At 33.6% G+C, this 21,687-nt stretch overlaps 2 protein-coding genes across 2 annotated transcripts; one reads left to right on the forward strand and one right to left on the reverse strand.

The window, feature by feature from the left end:
• The first annotated feature begins 6,308 nt into the window (after positions 1-6,308).
• LOC142642195 (D-3-phosphoglycerate dehydrogenase 1, chloroplastic-like) lies at positions 6,309-10,506 on the forward strand. The gene is made up of 5 exons (XM_075816542.1): positions 6,309-7,148; positions 8,058-8,434; positions 8,511-8,621; positions 8,710-8,805; positions 9,591-10,506. Exons 1-5 carry the CDS (start codon positions 6,587-6,589, stop codon positions 10,260-10,262), a joined length of 1,818 nt encoding a protein of 605 aa, XP_075672657.1. The 5' UTR covers positions 6,309-6,586; the 3' UTR covers positions 10,263-10,506.
• An 885-nt stretch (positions 10,507-11,391) lies between these two features.
• Positions 11,392-19,223, reverse strand: LOC142642017 (sodium/proton antiporter 1-like). The gene is made up of 10 exons (XM_075816365.1): positions 18,868-19,223; positions 18,039-18,215; positions 17,777-17,905; positions 16,347-16,523; positions 15,575-15,681; positions 14,397-14,517; positions 13,341-13,402; positions 12,368-12,670; positions 11,847-12,141; positions 11,392-11,763 (listed from the first exon to the last, which is right to left on the reverse strand). Exons 1-10 carry the CDS (start codon positions 19,120-19,122, stop codon positions 11,653-11,655), a joined length of 1,737 nt encoding a protein of 578 aa, XP_075672480.1. The 5' UTR covers positions 19,123-19,223; the 3' UTR covers positions 11,392-11,652.
• Between the last annotated feature and the right edge of the window lie 2,464 nt (positions 19,224-21,687).

Raw genomic sequence — 21,687 nt, forward strand, 5'->3', positions numbered from 1 at the left:
AACCAACAGTCTTTCCGGAATTCTGCCTTGACCTTCGTAATGAATCTCCGAGTTCTCTTGGGTCTGTCCGAGGAGAAACTCACCCTCGGATGTGTCCTCGGACCCTCGGCGTATGGGCTGATTCATAGTAAGAACAGATCGGCCCTCCTTGCTAGAGCCCAAAGGCCCAAATGCCCGCTTGGGTCCTTTTACTCCCCACAGTTATAATCATTTAATAATTAACTAAAATACAAAATAAATGTATTTAATTTGTAAAAATTAGCAAAATAGACTGAAAAATATCTAAAGAAATTTAAACAACTTTCAAATGAAATTTTTCACTTTTTTTTTTTTTATAAAATAGAAAATTATTAAAAAAAAGTTGTATTTAGTAATCCTTCAAGTATAAAGTATTTTAAGTTATAATAAACCAATTTTCAAAATAGATTCATAAAAAGCATATTCACATGCAGAAGCATAATTCTTAAATCACAAATAAATTTAGCAAATATTTTTTTCCATTCAATTCAAACAATTTGTAATTTCTATCACCTTTGGATTGTTCAAAGCGGTTTTACCAATAAAAAATTTTGGCTAATATTTGATCATTTAGGGTCTAGAACTCTAGATTTGGCCAAAGCATGCTAAAAGGCCGAAGCAAGTATCTTGGTATAGACCATGTGTTATGTGCTAGACTTATTAGTTGGATTGTTGATTCACCTATTTTATTTTGGGAAAGAATTTGCTGCAATCTTCTATATAGCAATTGCTGCATATAGGTAAGGTGACAGCCTAAGAGAAGTAACTAGTGTCTAAGGGTAATGTGCATAACTAGTTGCACATGACCAACTTAAACCATGATTTAGTGTCACACTCTTGAGCTATCACTCTGCCCTGTATGCAGCATTTGCAGCAAATCCACTCTCTTTTATTTTTTATTGACTCTACCTTGCATTTTATAATAAGTCTAAAGAAAGATTATTTTTTATAGTTAATTTGGCCAAAATACATAATTGATTTGTAAAATTTTCTTCTTCTCGAAAAAAAAAAAAAGATTTGTAAAGTTTTCTTACTAAAATGTCTTTGAAGGTTGAAACGAATGATGTTGGTCTGATTGGGAAAAAACTAATTAGGGGTAATTACAGTAAACCCACGTGCTTAAGCTCAAAGTTACTTTGCCTACTCGTGATTTAAAAAGTATCACTTTACCCATCTCGGATTTACTCTATTTGTTTTTTGTAACCCACCTCTGTTAAAAATAAGAGTAAATATGTATTTTTGCACTCCTTTTATGTCTCTCTCCTTTCAACACAAAATCAAAAGAAAATAAGATTAAAAGAAGTAATTTGTAAAAAATTAGAAACTTGACTCAAGAACTCTAATACATCACAAAATGTCATTGCAACACTAAGAAGAAAACAACACAAAAGGGAAAATATACTAACTCTTAACTCTATCCATTGTTTCTTCTTACCTGATTTTATTTATTTCTTAGGCTTTCTCTATCTCTCCTCTCCCTCTCTTTATCTCTTTGTTTTGTCTTTGTCTCTTTCATCTCTAACTCTGGTTCACATTGGTGGTAGCTTTAGGTCACGGTGGGGATAATGGAGGAGCACAAGAGTGGCGGTATGGGTTTGGGTTTTGATTGGTGGAGGAGCACAACTTCCTTGAGTCTAGGTTTGAAGGAGAAGCGTGACATAGGGGTTGTTATGGTCGATTTTAGATTTTGGGTTGCTGGGATGGTCACACCTTGGTTGCGATGTCTTAGTAACGGATTTTTTTTTTAGAGAGTTGTAATGTAATGAAATAAATGGGTAAAGCCAAACTAATTAATTATCATTAATTCATATAAAAAAATTATCATTAGATGTCCGCTCTCATAATCAAAATAAATTTTCTTCATAATTTGAAAGTGGAGATATGCTAGGGACATTAATTTTGATACAACTTTATGACATGACTCACTACATGGCAAGTTACGATTGGTAAGAATATGTTAGTGAGCCATGTGGAAACACATCCTTATCAATCACAATTCACAACTCACCATTAGCACAAAATTAGGCCCCGTTTGGTAGAGCATTTTAAACATATATTTTCAGTTTTTAAACAATATTAAACACATTTTTATATATTTTTTTACTTATAGGTATTTCAAAAAATTACAAACAATATTATTCAAACTCACCTATGCTTAGAGGACGTTTGGATTCAGCTTTTGCGTTTCTACGTTTTGCGTTTTCACTTTTTTTTTTCTTTTTTTTTTTTGCTGCAGCTGCAGTGGACAAATGCGCACTGCGCGCACTGTGCGTGTACTATGCGTGTACTGTTTACGTACTATTTTATCAATTTTTTATTAAAAATGGGTTCCGCATTACTATTTATACATTTAAAAATTATTTTACTACAGTGTTTTCAGTTTTCAATTTTCAACGATAAATTTAATCCAAACGGACCCTTAATGTTTGTCGCATTTCTCGCTTTAAAAGGGAACAACTAGTACACGAATCCAATTACTCATCTCCTTTTATGGTCCAATCGAAAATGATATATTTTTTTTTTTTTAAGCCTCACCAACTCAAAGCATATGCCATGCCCATACGGGTCCCACAAAGTACTAAAATTTGATAAGTCATACTATGCGGTACAAGTACTGAAATTTATGTTGCTGTTGGAACGATTTCCTGCCACGCGACTTGAAGGGCGTGAACGATGATGCATCCCAAATATTCTTCACCAACCCTAAACCAGTTTTATGACTGATTTTTTGTTTTTGTTTGTGTGTATATATTATATATATATATATATATATAAATTTATAGTAATTATAAGAAAAAAATTATAGTATATTAGAAGGATTTTACATGTATATCCTTAAGGTTTTACCAATTTTAGGAAACTTTATATATATATATATATATATATATATATATATATATATATATTAAAAAAAAGACTATTTTTTAAAAAAAATTTCTTAAAATGAATTAACCGACCCATATTAAGAATGGGCTAAAATAAGCATATCAAGTCTAGGTGATGATAACTGATCGTTAGACTTCCCATAAATATACAAAATATAGTGTGTTGAGTAAGTCCGATATACACAAAAAAAAAAAAGTTTACTACTAGAAGTTCCTAAAACAGCAAAAGTAACTACATTTGTTTGCTTACACATAGAAATAGAATAGATGTACTAAGAGTATCTCCAACAGATTCATCAAATTTTTGTATTATTTAGAGAAAAAAACAGTGACATTTAGTTATTACATACCCACTTTTTCAAATACATTTTCCAACAGATTATCTATCACATTCTCTATCTCATTTAAATATTATTTCTTCATTCATTCATTGTTATTTTTTTAACAACTACACATCTTCCAACATTTTTTTATTCAATATTTGATTATTATAATAGAAAAAAAAAACATTTGAAGAATGAATAGTAGCCCATCAGATTTGATAAGTTACTGTTCATGAGCAAAAAAAAAAAATCAAAGTATAGAGAAGCTGTTGGAAGTTAGTTTTATGGTCTCATTCTCTATTATAGACAATATTTTACCTTTACATATACCATTGAAGATGCTCTAACGCGTCAGAAACGAGTCTACGAGTAACCACAACAAAAGGAAGGCTGGTCAGTTGTGAGGTGTCCACAAATTAAGCTGATCTGGCCATGGGCAAAGCTGGTAATTAGCTCAGTTTCCTTAAATTAGTAACCCTGAACCAAAAACATATTTGTGCTTAACTTGATTAACTCCTCTGAGTAATTCTTTAAGTACACCAGAATTTGAAGAATGAACCACCACCAACTAGGAGTTGATAAGGAATTAATACTGTTTTTGAGTTTTGACATGTTAAACATTTAAACCCGGACTGATTGGTGCATAAAAAACCACCACAGTTTGATTGGCCAGATTTTTTTTTTTTTTAATGAGTGAGACTTTAACCTCAACATCCTAGGGAAAAGAGAAAAATTTGAATATGTGCAAGTGTGCAACTTGTATTTTGTTACTGATAACGAGTCCAAAATAGGGTAACAAGAGATGTTGTATTTGTACTCTGCTTTCTTTTTTTCTTTTCTTTTTTTAAGAAATATTTGTACTTTATGGTCTATTCGAGAACAACTTATTTGGATGGAATTAAAAAAAATTTTTATTGAAAGTATTACAGATAAAAATAAAAATTAGCTAAAATAGTAGAATGAGATTTATAAATAGTACAAAAAATAAACTGAATAGTAGCAAAAATAAGTAAAACACAATCCACTTCTTAGTTCTTACAAGTGAATAAACCAAACAAGACAAATGGTCAATTATATTTGAAATTTTGAATTAGTCAGTAGGACTATTGAAATTTTGCTCTATTTATGTTATAGACTTCAGTGCATGTTTTGACAATCAATTGGCTAGTTTTTTTGGCTTAAACTTTCTATTATTTGAGCTAGTATCTCATGCACCAAAAGCATGAGACCAGCCTCTCACAGGTAGGTGAGCCCCGCACATGTGAGGTCTACTTGCTTGTGAGAGGTAAGTCTCATGCTCTTGACACATGAAAGATTTTTTTCCTATTATTTTTGGGTACTTTTTTATTTCTTATTTTATAAAGTTTTAACCTATGACGTCTACTTCTGATGATTATGCTCTTTATTATCAGATCAAAATATCAATTATCATCAAATCAAAACACCAATTGATTTTTGGTGTAGGTGGTGATTGAATCCCAAATTTTTTATTCAACCATTAGAGACTTTACTAGTTGAACAAACTAGAACCCTATTTGTGGATACTTTATTACTTTTTATATCAATTTTGTGGATTCTCGTTAGCTCCATTGGTAAAATATTTTATCATTAAATAAGAGATCTAAGATTTAATCTTCATCTACACCAAAATCAATTGGTAACTTAGTTTGATGATAAAAAACAATCATCGAAGACAAACACCATAAATTGAAACAATTTTAAAAATAATAATAATTTCAAATATTTTAACTTTCATCTTTTTGAAAATAGTAGTTTTTAGGTTTTTGTCTTCGTCTTGTAACATACAAATAAACTAGAAATTGAAATAAGCAATTCTCAAACCGGGACTGTACCACTCCCTTCGTACATGATCCAGGTACATATTATTGGAACTTTCGTGAACACTGAACAGTAAAAGGCAACAATTATTTTGGAAACCAAAAAGATGAATGATGAATGCTACCGACGAATCGTTTAGATCGAGATTATATTTTATTTTTTTAATATGCAGCAAGTCAATTGGCACACGTACATCTCCCCAAGAAGAACAGATTTGTTACCCCCAAATAGTCCATAGACGTTATTAATGTGGATGTATATTTAACTTTTAGGATCAATTTGTTAAAAGTAGTTTCTCAAAACAAAAACAAAAAAAATTGTTAAAAGTAGGTCAAGGAGTAATTGTATTTAAATGAAGGGTGATGTTAATGAATACACTTAAGACAATTGTTAATAAAATATAATAAGAAAGTTTTGATACAATTTTTATAGAAAATATAAAAAACTGTCAATAACATTTATTATTTTATTATTTTTTCAATAAAATGTTTCTAAAAATAATTCTTAAACCAATGCCTTAAGGGCATTATTAACATTTCTCTTAAAGAAAATAAAGTTTTAAAAAATTATACATAAATAAATAAACTAAAAGTTAAACCAAGCATAATATTGAAAATATACTGAAATTAAATTAAATAACTACTATCAATTTTTCATGATGCACTTCTCTCAAAACACACACACACACACACACAAAATCCATGATACACAAAAAAAAATATTTAAAATTATTTTTTCTAACTCTCAAAAGGCTCATTACATGTTCATTTATAAAAATATATGTATTATTTACTATTTAAACAAATTACTTTTCAAATATCACATACAGGGTCGAAGAAAGATTAGTTCTAACTTCCAAATTTGATTTGAACCCAAACTTTATTAGTATTTTACAATTAATAAATTTATAAAAATGTAATAAAAATTTGAAAAAAGTTAACAACACCTTAGAAGTATTTGTTTAAAAAATATTTTTAGAAACTAAAAAAAAAAAGACAACTGATTTTATTACCAGTTTTTTATATGCCTATAAAATTGTGTCAAAATTTTTCTAAAAAATCTTATTTCACAATTAATATTTTTTATTAACAGAAGGTTAAATTCTTTTTATATATTTAATTTATAGATTATCTTTGTAATCCAAGAACCCAAACACAAAACCATGGTTAGGGGTAGGTCAAACGTCACTGACCAGATGTGTTATTAAAATCCCATCCTCACTCTTACTCTCACTCTCACTCTCACCACCTCTGGCGCGTCGCCTAAAAACATTGGTGATTGGTTTCCATATTTTCTGAGTAAGTAAAAAAAAAAAAAAAAAAACTTACAGATTTAGATTTAGATTTCGTTCAAACACTTTAAAAACAAAAAACAAAAAACCCTGAGATTCGGATCTCTACCAACCAAACCCCATTGACACTATATATAAATACCACACCGCATACACATCTCTCCCACCACTGCATTAATAATTCTATTCTATAATCATCAAATTCATACATACTCCGCCGCCACCGTAAAATGGCCACGTCAGCATCGCAAACTCTCCGAACAACTTCGTTTCTCAAAACGCCGTCGTTGTCGTTGTCTTCGTCTTCGTCTTCGAGACAGTCACTCAGCTCGGCTTTCTCCGTAGCTCTCCGTCCGAGCCGGCGGTTCTCGAAGCCCTTGGTGGTGATCGTTAAAGCTTCTGGCTCTTTGGACGCGAAGCCGACAGTTTTGGTGGCGGAGAAGCTCGGCGAGGCCGGCCTGAAGCTTCTCAAAGAGTTTGCTAACGTGGATTGCTCTTACAATCTCAGTCCCGAAGAGCTTTGCACCAAGATCTCGCTCTGCGACGCGATTATCGTTCGGAGCGGAACCAAGGTTAGCCGCGAGGTGTTTGAATCGTCCGGCGGGAGGCTCAAGGTCGTTGGAAGAGCCGGCGTCGGGATCGACAATGTGGATCTGGCGGCGGCCACCGAGCACGGTTGCTTGGTTGTCAACGCGCCCACGGCTAACACCGTTGCCGCCGCCGAGCACGGTATTGCTCTCTTGGCTGCCATGGCTAGGAACGTTGCTCAAGCCGATGCTTCTGTGAAAGCTGGTCAGTACATAATAACGTTTAACAATATTTTTTCTTTGTGGCATTTCGTCGAATAGTTATTTCGGTGGAGTATGGATCCGTGTTTGGTTTAAGTGCTTTTTGCTTTGAAATGCAGGGAAAAAAAAGTACTTTTGAAAATAGTTTCTTTTGCAGATCTGCTTTCTTTCCTTTTTATTTTAGATTCTGGAATTATTTTTTTGTAGGATTGATTTTATTGATGGTACAAAAAAGTTCAAAGATTTTAGGCGAATATTCTCTCTCTTAATAGATATGCTTTTTAAAATGTTGATTTTGCATGCTGGTTAATACTCTGTTATTGTTTCTTACATGCATACACTTTGGTTTAAAGATTTTATCTTTGCTGATTTTTTTTTTTTGGTTGAAAATTTTAAATTAAAGGGTCTTTTTTTTAATAAAAAAAGAAAAAACTTTCTTAAGAAAAGCCCTTTGGACTCGTCTGTAGACAGTAAAATCTACAGGTATATACAGGGAATTACCCCTGACGGGCTAAGCTGTTTATGCACATACCCAGGAGGGAGAATTCCTTATACTTTGTTTTTTGTTCTTGGAAATTATTTTCTTGTTTGGGGTTTAGAGAAATTTCCATGCTAAGCTTAGTTCCACATGTGGCTAATGTATCTTGATTCTTTCCTCTTGAGCCACCTAGTGGGCAACTTTTAATTTAGCATTACTTGTGGATAAAAATTCAACCCATTTATGAAGAATCTGATTTTTAAAAAAAAGTGTGTGATTGTCTCCTAGTTGGTCTCTGGCGTTTTCTGTATAAGCTATGTTTCTATATTAATTTGTCATATCATAGTTAGTAATTGTGAATATTCTGAAGATATTAGCTTCAAATAGTAGTGAAGACACATCGAGACTTAATTTAACTCAATTTGGTTAATCCAGGAAAATGGCAGAGGAATAAATATGTAGGTGTTTCCCTTGTGGGGAAAACACTTGCGGTGATGGGGTTCGGAAAGGTTGGATCAGAAGTTGCCAGGCGTGCCAAGGGGCTTGGAATGCATGTGATCTCACATGATCCATATGCCCCGGCAGATCGTGCTCGTGCAATAGGTGTGGAGCTTGTGAGTTTTGATCAAGCTATAACAACTGCAGATTTCATCTCTCTGCACATGCCTCTTACACCTACTACGTCAAAGATTCTCAATGATGATACTTTTGCAAAGATGAAGAAAGGAGTTCGAATTGTCAATGTTGCTCGTGGAGGAGTAATTGATGAAGATGCACTAGTGAGGGCACTAGATGCTGGAATTGTTGCTCAGGTTCTTACATTCTCATACTTGATTCACATATATCTTATGGTTGAAGAAAGTCAATGACATGGTCTCTTTGTTTTAGGCTGCACTTGATGTTTTCACAAAGGAGCCACCACCAGCAGACAATAAGTTGGTTCTGCACGAGAATGTTACTGCAACTCCTCATCTTGGTGCCAGTACAATGGAAGCTCAGGTGTGTCTAATGAACAGGATTTACAGTTTTACTAGCTTTATTTTGTCTCTTACCAAGTAAACTGATAATATTTGGGTTTGATGCTCAGGAAGGGGTGGCCATTGAAATAGCTGAAGCTGTTGTGGGAGCCCTTAGAGGGGAGCTTGCTGCTACTGCAGTCAATGCACCAATGGTTCCTGCAGAGGTATCATTGTATCTTTATTTACTTATCAAAAAAAAAATTCATTGTATCTTTATTTTGCTTACGGTGTCAGGATCTGGTATTTTATATCAATTGTATTTTAGACTTTTAGTATATAATGTGGTCCCACCATCATTTATCTATTAGTTTATGTAGCACAATCTAAATTCCTTTCTGCTTTTTGTGATAAGTAGTAAATAGCTTTATTAAAGATAGAAGAATCACTGATACAAATGGAGAAACAAAAGAGTTTTTTGGGGAAAAATAAGAACGCAAAAAATGGATATTCTCTCTCCCCACCAAAAAAAGCTTGGACTTTTCAGCTCATTTGATAGTTATTGTGATTTTGATGTAGTTTCTCTCAGCCTATGTTTCCGGTTCAGGGTTAAATGTTGGAAACTGTTCATCTAACTGTCTCCCTTATCTCAAAATATGGTTAGGAAATGATCTTTTTTTGTTTTGTTTTGTTTTTTTTTTTTGTTTTATTAGATTGCAAATTTATGGTAACTAGATTGACAGGCTAATACAGGCAGTATCAGGAACATACCCATTGTGGTGCATGCAAATTATATGCCTAACTTCTAGATTTATTGTTAATGGTAACTACAAGAATAGAAAATTAGCTATATGCCTTGTCTGCCAAATAATGGCTGATGGCTATTAATTATGCATTGTGTTTGTACTATTAAGAAAGCGGCATCTCGGTTGTTTTCTTTCAACTTTGAAGTGAATTTTAGCTATAAGTAGCACAAAAACATCATGTTTTGTCATTCCTTTTCTATGTTCAGGTGTTATCGGAGCTGAAGCCATATGTTATACTTGCTGAGAAGCTGGGGAGACTTGCTGTGCAATTAGTAGCAGGAGGAAGTGGTGTGAAAACCGTTAAAGTGACATATGCTTCTGCTAGAGCTCCTGATGATCTTGACACCAGGCTTCTTCGTGCCATGATCACCAAGGGTATCATTGAGCCCATATCTAGTGTGTTTGTGAATTTGGTTAATGCTGATTTTACTGCCAAGCAGAGAGGTCTGAGGATATCAGAGGAGAGAATTGTTCTAGATGGTTCACCTGAGAGCCCACTTGATTTCATCCAAGTCCAGATTGCAAATGTGGAATCCAAATTTGCCTCTGCAATATCAGAGTCTGGGGAGATTAAGGTCGAGGGACGGGTGAAGGATGGGATTCCCCATCTGACAAGGGTAGGATCTTTCGAAGTTGATGTCAGCTTGGAAGGTAGTATTATACTCTGCAGACAGGTCGATCAGCCAGGTATGATTGGAACAGTTGGGAGCATTTTGGGTGAGGAGAATGTGAATGTCAGCTTTATGAGTGTGGGAAGGATTGCCCCTAGAAAGCAAGCTGTAATGGCAATTGGTGTTGATGACCAACCAAGCAAGCAAGCTTTGAAGAAGATTGGTGAAGTTTCAGCCATTGAAGAGTTTGTTTTTCTCAAGTTGTAGTGTGGGTCACAATTACTACATCTTTCTTGTTCCTTTTTGGATGCGTGGTATTAGTCATAACCCCATCCTAGTTCCGATTTTGATAGTTTCTATGAGTGTTGTAGCTTGATGGAAAGGAAGAACAATAAATTAGCTTTGCGATGAAAGGTTTGTACTGCATTGAGTTGCCAAGTTGCCAACTTCAATTTTCTGTTTTAATCTGCCTAGTTGTAATCGTATTACTTAATGGATGCATGTTTGGTTCTATCTTGGTGTGTAGTGTTGTAGTCGTGTTCCAGGAAAATTTTACTTTTGTTTTCGCATGGAGAGATTTTAAGTATTCAACCATGATGGCTGATTGATGAGTTTTTTCTTGGAATTTCCCCACCGATAATACTGATTTCCTTAGGAGTTGTAAAGAATGCAAGGATGGCTCGTTGCAATGCAAGCTGTCTTAACTATATTTAATTTTCTTTACTGCTTCAAAAATACATCTTAACGCTCTGTTTGGGAGTTTATAAGGGAATGGAATGAAATTATCATAAGGGAATGGAATGAAATGTATTTAAATAAAGGAAAGGAATGGAATTAAATAACCTTGATTGGATGTTATATATAAAGGAATGAAAATGAATGGAATGTAAGTAATTTTGTTTAGGAGCAACATGGAGGGAATTGAATGAAATCATTTTATAACCATATTACTATTAGACCTCTATTTTAAAATAAAAGGGTTGAATATATAAGGTTATTTTGGGAGTTTTAATAAAAAATCATTAAATTTAATTTCATTCATTCCCTTTCCTCCCAATTTTGGGGAATGAAAATTTGAAGTTTTAATATAATAGAGAAGAATGAATGTTCTCTCCTACTCATTCCATTTCTTCCCACTTAAACTCTAAAGTAAGGGAATAAGCTTTTCATTCCTTCCATTAAAACTTTCAAACAAAAGAAGGGAATAATATTCTAAAATTACTCTTTTCATTCCCTTCCCTTTTATTCTATTCTATCTTCCCAAACGAGGCCTAAAAGAAGGTCAAGTTAAACTCCTTGCAAATACATCACTATATTCAAAGATGTGTACTTCGCAATTGTCTATTGTTATAAAGGAGTGGAAACTGAAACATTGATATTTCCCCAATCATTCTAACCTTGAAAGTAAGACTTGTTGGATATAAAGCATATTATTACATTTCTCACTGAATTCATCATATTGTAAATCTGATTGACATGAGGTCAAAATGATCTCAACCTATCTTTTCTACTGGTTTTCCTTTGACTTTCTATATCTCAAAAACCATGTCCACATTCCGAACAACTAGGTGGTCACAATCTTCACTACACTAATGCGAATTGCCACAATTTTTTACTGCCTTGTTTGAAGCCAGGGAAATAACCAAGCAAAAGCTCTCTATAATTTATGAACCTGAGCTACAGTTGTAGGTAGGGAGATGGGGAGGTTATGTATTGCTAGATAGGCGGCAATACCAGCAGCATAACCAGCAAAAGCAAAACCACTCACCTGCACAAAGAAGAATGACTTCTTTTACTAAAAAGAAAAATAAATGTTTAGTCAATAAAATGTCATTACACAGCAGTCCATACCTTCCGTAAGTACCAAAAGAAGTCCACCTTTTCCATTCCCATGAATGCTACTCCAGCTGCCGAGCCAATAACTAACATGGATCCACCAGTGCCAGCACAATATGCAATCAACTGCCAAAACTCAGAATCCTGGGGGAAGGATGTGAGGTCATACATCCCCATCGTTGCTGCAACCAGTGGAACATTATCTATAATTGCTGATACGACTCCAATTGCACTGGCAATCACTTCACTACTAGAAATGTGAGCGTCAAGGTAATTTGCCAATTCCCGAAGAATCCCCGCAGCCTCAAGGCTAGAGGAAGAAAAAAAAAAGTTTGTTATAATGAAAAAATAATAACTTAGAATATCTCACGTGTATATGTATTAAAGTATGTTTTTTAGGAAATCAAATTAATATATCATAAACATCTTGATGATAATTCTTCCAGAGACATAAATACAGCTACTATGTCTAAAAATATATTATGTAGCATAATAGTACAGGAAACACAGAAGTTCAAAATGTCCTCCATATTCACCTGCTAACGGACAAAAGTATTCCAAGGAAGAAAAGAACTCCTTGAGTGTCAATCCGTGATAAAGCTTGTGGTACTTTTAACTTCTGCCTTTCAGATTCACCATAGTGGATAGCATCAGTTAGAATCCAAAGAACTCCAAGTCCAAGCAGGATACCCATAAAAGGAGGCAAACCGGTTAGGGCCTTGAACACTGGAACAAAAATCAAAGCTCCAGTACCTACAAAAAAAACAAGCTGTCCTCGGGGAGCCATCTGTTCAGATGCCATAACATTGGAAGAATCCTGTCCCTTTCCATTAACTTCACTGGATGGAAGAAGAGAAACTCATATCACATCATCCATAATCCAAAAACTTAAACCTAACCTTTCTAAACTAAAATTCACTGGCTTCGCTTTGACATTACAAGAAGCAAGACTGTTTAAACCTAGAACCTAAGATCACTGAATGGTCTACAAGATCGGATCGTAAAATTGGATTGGGGAATTGTAAGATTTGACACACTGTGTTTAATAACTTAAAAAAAATTATCATCTTATATTGACAAATTTTAGAAGTAGAATAGTTTGGAATGTAGCTCAAAAGGTAAAACTTTTTGTTTACAAGTTATAGATAATTTGTTAAGGTTATATCCTTGCAATTAAAATTTGATACAATGTATACAGAGTAATATGTAAGCATATTCTTATTAACAATATCTATATTTTAGATAAGCACATAAATCACAGCTCACAAGATGATAAAAGTTTTCTATTAAATTGAAAAATACATAAGATCTTAATTAAAAAATAGATTTTTTACAATTTAAATCTAGATTCTACCATGGTTTGGGACTAAGGCATGGTTATTATTCCACCAGATTCTACAACATGGTGTTTTTTAAAGCGTTTCGGATTGTTTGATGGAGTTGGGATTATAAAATCATATGGTTTTACAATTTAAATCTAGATTTTAACAACCATAGCAAGAAGAGTACCTAGTCAGGGACATAAGAGCCAGTGGGACAGCTAGAGAAACAGCTGAGGGTACAAATAAGTCCTGTAACAAAAGAAAATGCTATAATGGGAACTCTTTATTTAATTTCAGCACTGTGCTTTTGTAATTAAACATTCCCAGTCACTGCATTTGAACAAGTATATCTCAAGTGATTTAAGGACCTGGCATTGAAAGAGCCCCAGCTGGGGAATGCTAAACTTTAACCAAATGCTTTATAAGCTTTTCTTATCACTAACTATAAACAGGTTTCCTTCCCCATATATATATATATATATAAAGGTGTTTAAAATTTCATCATTGCAGAGTAGATTTGTATGAGTGAAGTGATTGACACTCAACTTTGCTGTAGTTTAAAATCATCATCAATAAAATTAACTTTTATTAAAAAAGTGAATTCCATAAATTTACAGGAGAAATTTCAACTCCGAGAGTTACAAAAGCTTAACATACCTGAAGTCCAAAGTTTGAACAGAAAAGTGTTTTTCACCACCACAGTTAACTCACATTATACAGCATTTACACCCCCAGTTTTTTTCAACATAGATTCATTTGGACCATTTCATTATATGATCCTGCTTAGCTCTCTTTCTCAGACACATATGCAGCAGATAAAGAGAGAGCAAGTATGAATTGATTACATTAAACACTAAAATCTTGCAAGCTTCACCTTTTACATAGCGTATATTTAGCTACTTGGAACACGCAAGCACACATGTGCATCCAACCGCACACATATCCAGTCTGGGAACCGAACTCCTAGTACTGCAGTCAGGTCATTAAATTCAAAAGTTCTATATTCTATTACGTTTTAGTGACATTAGGGGAAGGCAGTCAGCTAATGATGTTTTGGTTGGATCTCATTGGATTAAATATGCAACAGCAGCATGAAATGTATTGTATCAAGACAGTATAATGAATACCTTGGTGAGAATAAATCACATGCATCATGCATAAGTCCCATATATGGACAATGTAAAACATAAATGCAGGCATATTCTGTACATGTGATGATTTAGTTAGAATGATGTTAAAAGACCTTCATTGTCTGCAAAGTTGATATCTGACCATGTATCCACAGCATAGTAGTGGTAACATCACCTATGGGAGTCCATGCACCACCTGCATTTGCTGCTATCACAACAACAGCTCCCAGAAGCCTGTCAATTAAATCTGAATCAGAAAATGGAGACTTATTAATAAAATCAATAATTGAAAAAGAAAAATATGATTAGCAAGGACTTGATCTAAATTTTTCGAGAAGAGATAAGAAAGCAAGCACACAGCCAGTTTCAATGAAGCAGAGATCTCCTTAAAGCCATTAAGGTCAAGCTATTTGGACATGGCAGCAGACAAAAGTGTCTGAGAAACACAATTATCCTGTTATGATATCGTTATCTGCACTTCAACAGCATCCCCTTAAACATTTTTAGTTAAGATAAGGTTCATGACTACGAAGGCAATAAATTCTCTTAAGTTTTGCACAATTTATTGTCCTTGATTCTGGAAAGAAATAAAAAGATGATATACATTTCATAAGTATTTACTTTCAAATAGCCTTCTACCAGTCATGTCTTCTAAGATTGTGGCTCAGATAAGGTAAGTAGATGGTTGGAATATGCAGTGACAAATAGAAAACCTATCTATCATATTAGAGAACCCCTAGTAGATAAAGATCGAGAATAGGATCTTTAATTCTTTATCTTCCTTGCTGATGTGACAGCAAACTCCACATTCTTCATGATAACCATCTTGTACTTTGGTAAGTATTAAGAGTGTTGGAGCATATCAATATATAAATCATACCCATGCCCATCATTTTAAGCTTTTAGATTAACTATTTGGTTAATATGGTATCAAAGCTAAATTTCCTGGTTCAAGCTTCCACGCTTTCTGATAATATAAGATACACAAACAAAACAACCCCCCTTGGAAATGCGCGGAATTAAGAGATCCACCATTAACACATATTCCTGAAATGCATTCTCAAGAAAATAATTACAAAAAAGATACATTTGAGAACCAGAGCTCTAAGTTAAACAACTTAATTTCATATAGTTTTTGAGGATGGTACAGTAGAACTCAAACTTGCTGTAGTGAATATTTTTGTTTGAATGAACTGTTGAAATTCAATACATGACAAGAGACTAATTTTAATGCAAAACTCATGAAGATTTAAATCACATGAGATAAAATAGAGTAATAGTCAGCTCATACTTGCGAAATTCTGATGGAGGTACTAGTTTCCTCAATAAAGAAACCATGACAATGGTAGATGTCAGGTTATCAAGGACCGAACTAAGGAAAAAAGTCACCAAACCGATCTGCAATTTTCATGACTGTGTCAAACTTCATAAACTGATAAGGAAATGTAGTGTAGAAGGAAAAGGCTGATACAGGAAGATTTAGAATCAAATAGACCACTAAGGTCCCTGCAGAGAAATGCATTGGTGGAATAAGACAAGTTATAGCTAATTTCTATAAAAATTAAAATTAGAAAATTCAATATTTTGGAATTTCTTACTGAAAGAGGGACTAAGCATCATAATTATGATAGAAAATTAGCTAGTAATTTCTGTGTATCATTTAACTTAAAGAGAAGAATAGCAATTCCATTTTTTGATGAATCAGCAGGAAAAACACTTCAGCATCGAGGAATGATGCTGACAAGCAATGTTCGCTAAGGGACATGGATAACCTACCCCTATATACCAACTAATCCAAGTTATTCGATTGATGTACAATAGAAACTGAAGTTTGGACTACAGTGAACAGACAACTTGGTTTGCCCAAGGTTTTTATCAATCTATCCTTTCTTTTTGTAATTTTCCAAGGCTTTTGTTGACCACCAAACCAAATACCAATACCATGAGTGATCAAAACCTTGGACCATAGGGCAAAATGTAGTTTAGATGCCAAGATTAAATTTGATATACTAAAACTTCAACACTAGTTAATATGGTTATGTCAGCAAAAATAGTGCACTCACCACCCAGAGGAGAGTCCGCGGCTTTCGGGTGGTTATATTGTCGGTAACCAGCTTAAAACCTTGATGAGCGTCAATTATCTCCACAATGGTCATTGCACCAAGCAAGAAAAATACTATTTCACTGATTTCTGCAGATGCATTCGTTAGCTCTGAAACAGCTATATCAGTTGAAGGAGCCTACACAAGTCAAACACCCACACAAAGTAATTAAGATTGAAAAAAAAAAACCCCACATTGCAACCAATACGTTTTTAACAGATATAGCCACACCATTGTAGTAAGAGGCATCAAGACCTTGAAGTTTATATAAAAGGATAAAGAAAGTAGATTGCACTAAAAACATTAGCAGTAACATTAAATACATACAATAAGTTTATTTCAGATGACAACTTACAAGAAAAAGTTATTATTTCACAATACCAAACATATAAAAAGTTTACAAGAATCATCAGACATAAATATCCTCATCTCTCTTCCTCATGGGGGCTGTTGTTGGGGGGAAAAAAAATTCCTTTTTCCATATAAATGATTCTATCTAGAGATAAACAATAATACTAAAAATTGTTCCTCATACATATCTTTGAATAAAACATAGACGAGATGGTCCCGATACACACAAAGCAACTAAAAAAGAAGAAGAAATAGAACTGGTATAGGGCCTAGCCAATGCATCCAGCTAGCAAGGTTAGTCTGAATGAAAAATATTTATGAATTAGATTCCCAAAGTAGCATCAATGTATAGATATTCTTAAATGATTCGAATTTGACTGGTAAGAGTAGAAATAATACTTGACTTTAAGGAAGCCTTACCCTAATCTCTATTACATTAAAAAAAAAAAAGTCCAAAATGCCTTCAGGATCATTAGAGTATAAACTAGATAAAAAAAAACACTAAACTCACAAAAGAGCAACACTCTGAATATACTGTTTTAGGGAGGGGGAGGGGGGGATTCAATTCAGCACCTGTCATATCTAAAGCTAAAAATTAACAGACGTGTTCAAAAGTTTGATCTCATTTCATATCATAAGTAACCATATTTTTTATTATCAATATCTGGCAGAAGAATTAGTCAGTCCCATAAGCAACTTTGATGTCTTAATCTCAACACCAAACGAAGTAACAAACTCATCAATTAAACCGATGTTAATGGTGGTCCTAGTGAAAGTGATGTTGCACTAATCACAATTTGTCATCTCCACAAGTAGTGAAATTTGTAATACTGTTATGTCTATAGCGATGTTGAATTTACGTTACTATGCCAAGGAATTCAGCATTGAAAAAGGATATATCAACTATAAACAGCCCATAAATGCCTACTTGGATATATGAAGCCTTCCTTGCCACTAAAACTTATATCATAGAAGGAATCATCAACGGGTCATGGCTAGATAATATGTCATTAATTTCAAGTAGTGAGAAAGAATCTTACCCCAATGGTACGCACTGCCCATAAGCTCACGGCCATCAGTAATCCTACTCCACTTTTATTGAAAGCTAAAGATTCTTCAAAAATGATGCCTGCATATCCTACTCCAAATAGCAATGCCATCGCAACATCCTATATCACAAGACACGATCAAAACAACCAAGGTTATAACTCAAGATAAATTAGTTCACTTTTTCCTGAAAGGCAGGTAATTATCACAGGAAACCCACAAAACAAAAGATAGCTCAAAAAAACAAAAATGGACCTGATTTGCAGCAACCCATGATTGGTTAATTGCCACTGCCCCTGTTGCAGCTGCTGCAATTACTGCAAGAGCTTTCAGCAAATCAGTCTTGGGCTGGTAAGTGGCTTCAAAATCGCTTGAACTTATTTCGTCTAGTGAACATAAAGGATCACATGATCCAGATATTTGTGTCAGCTCCTGATAACATAGCAGAAAATATATAAGCTCTATATTAATGATAACAATATTGAAACACATTAAATTGAAATCTTCACATTATAATTTGAAATTTTTTTCTTTTCTTAGATTTTCATGATTCGCAACAGCAAATGGAAAGCAGCACATCTAACTTATGCAAAACGAAACCCCATTGCCATGATGACATGACATTAATTTGCCAAAATAACAAATGCACATACTAGTACTATTACCAAATATGCAATTTAAATCCCACCATCCAGGGTTTTAACCAAATATTAGTTTAATTAAAAGGGAAAAACTTAGGTATAATTCTTTAAGTATTATACCTTAAGTTAATCCATTAAAGTCAAACAGTGTTATCTTCTCTACAATTAAATTCAAACATGTGACTTATGACTATGCAGCCATGTGGTTAAACTTAATTGAAGAAACTTAAGTACAACACCTAAGTAATTGTAACTATGTATATAGGAAAAATCCTAAAAGAACTACAAAACAAAAATCAAATTTTCATCACTTTCCCGAAGCCCATTAATTCAATGCACCGAACTTCACCAAAATCACTCATTCAAACTCATAATCTAGAGAAATCACCAAATGGGTACTCTAAAAAAGTGAAAATTTTGTAGTAAGAATGAACAAGAATAACCTCTAGCTGGTTCTCAGAGTTATAGTTTGGTTGAGGCTGTGACGAAGAAGAAGAAGAAGACGTAGAGCCTCTGGCCTTATCTTCAGCTCTAGCAAGAACCCCATTGCCAAGCAATCTTGAACCTCTGGTTCTACACAGAGATGAGCCAAAGCAATGATGGGAAGGAACTGAGTTTTGGGTTTGAGGAAGTGAATAGTTCTTGAAATGGCGGGTTGAAGATAAGTGGGTCCCAATTGAGATTGAGAGGGAAGCCATTGGAGCAGAGTAAGGAGTTTTCAAGGAGAGCTGTTAAGGATTGAAGAAGAAGAAGAGGGTGGGTTTTGGGTCAGTGACTCAGTAGTACTGTTGTGACTCTCAAGCTTAAGCTAGTTAATTGTAATAGTAAGTTAACAATTTAGTAACTAAGTAATTTAATAATAATTTACACAAAAATTGTAAGTATTCAATCCTCCGTATATCAAAAATTAATTAATGTTTAACGATCACAAAAAAAACATACGTCATGAATTGAAATTCTCTCTGAACAAATTGGAAACTATCTCTGTAATGATTCTCAATAAATAATTCTCAAAAACTTCCAAACATGTATCGATATTAGAGAGTTATTACACTTGGATAGATGAAAAAACTGCAGCTATTACAAGTGAAAAGTGTTACAACTCACAATTGAATGATTTCGAAACATTGGATATTTTAGTTACAAAAGGATTTTTTTTCATATGGAGAATTGGATGCTAGGAAATATCACGTCTTGTATTCTGGGAAAGACTCCTTTAAATAAGCTTAGACAGAAGCCACTTGAGTCTTGAAGGATGAATTGTCTTCTTCCATTTAGTTATTTTATGAAATGAATTATGATGGCACATATTTCGCATTAACTAGTAATAGTCCCATGTGATGCACAGCTTGATGATGTTCAAAAATTATAAAATAATTAAAACTAAATTATTAAATAAATAGTGATAATAAATTATAAAATAAGCTGTGTGGGTAAAAATGGTCAGAACATGCATTTGGGTCTTGGGCCTGATTTGGTGGTGTGAGCCTGTCCGAGCAGAGCCTGTGAGACCCACCAGCCAACTCTTGCTAGAAAGATTGGTGGGATTGTTCAAGGAGAGGCGTCTCCTCGGCTAAATCAAATGAAGATCATATGACATGTCGTGATGTTTCGGAAGAGAATTCTGGAAGGCCTGATGGGTAAAGATGTGTTCTACATAATTGTGGAGAGGAAGAGCGTATGAGAAATATTAAGGGAAAAGTTTGCTACCACTGCATTAAAGACCCTGCACCTACCTCTCTGGCCGCATTAATGAGGAAATGATCTCTGAACAGTAATATTCAGCCTTTTAGCTATTATTTGAGGGCTTCCAGAGGGCGGTAGAGAAAGCAAAAGATCTTGATCATTGATTTGTGTTACACGTGGAAGGTGAAGGGAAGAGGGAAAGTGATATAAAAGGAAAAAGAGAAGGAAAAATGGGGGAGCTTCTTCAATTGTAAATTATTGTTAAAAGAAAGAAAGGCAATACAAGCTATTCTCGGCTTATATCCAAGGAGAATATTTGTTATTCTTATCTATTGATTGTGTAGATAGTGACAATCTAGCTCGCTTATTTGTTGTCCAATATCCCTAAAATCTAGGTTTCAAGCTCATGCTCTACAAATTTTATTGTATAAGGCTCTTTGGACTTGAGTCTATCTAGTGATTGGACTAGGTACAAATTGTGCACTTACATAAGCTTTAAGTTATGATTGTTTAGAGTTTAGACTTTATTCGTGTATATCTCTTTTTATAAACATAGATGATAAAACTTTATTTAAATTAATTTTTATTAAATCTTATCATTTAGTCACTAGCTTTGTAGCTTAATATTCTGATAAAACATTAATTTAATAAGATGTAACACGAGGAAGAAAAAACAAAAAGCAAAAGCGTGGATTGTGTGGGATTCAAGTTTTACATTTTTTTTATAATAGACTTTTAGTTTGAATAGAATTCAAATTTGTTTAAAATATATATATAAGCAGAGACCTCATACCAAAGAGCATGAGGTTCTGGCATGTAGTGTACTCTATGAAGAAAATTGAAATACTCTTAAGCAACATAAGAGATAAAAACAAATTAATTATTGACTTTTTGTTTTCTTTGATTCAATATTTTAATATTTTTTTAATTAAAAAACAAATATTCTTTGTATCATTTGGTTTAATATTCCAAGACTTTTCATCTCTCACACATACACACAAAACTCTTTGCATTTTAATTCACTATTTTCACTTCTTACACTTCTACCCTTTTATATATATTTACCCATAATCTTTTATGTCATCCCATGTCAAATACACATAGTTAAAAAATGATGTCATTTACCTTTAACATTTTTGCAACACCTTTCTAACTCCAACATTGTTGTTTTGTTTAATCCTACCCTGTTTGAGTTTGTTACAACCAAAGAATGAGGGCTTACATTTTATATTGAGTGACAATGGTGATTACGATCTTAATGTCAAGGTCGGACGTTGTAGATTTGCTGGTTTTGTAAATGATGTGATTAACCGTGGGTGTTTGGGATATGTATTTTGCTTTAAAATTAAGGAGAAAGAGAAAGACACATTCTATATCAACTTTTATTCTATAATTTTTTCCAATTTTTTCCTTATTACTTCAATTGAATAATTATAATGGATATGTGTATGTAATTTATAATTGTTTGCTTTTTATAATGAACTTATTACTAATAAAGTTCTATAACAAATGTGCTATAGTACATATACAACACTCTCCAAAATCATCTTACATAAAACATTACAATATTATCCGTG

Source organism: Castanea sativa, chromosome 7, assembly GCF_040712315.1.
Source record: "Castanea sativa cultivar Marrone di Chiusa Pesio chromosome 7, ASM4071231v1".
Lineage (NCBI taxonomy): Eukaryota > Viridiplantae > Streptophyta > Magnoliopsida > Fagales > Fagaceae > Castanea > Castanea sativa.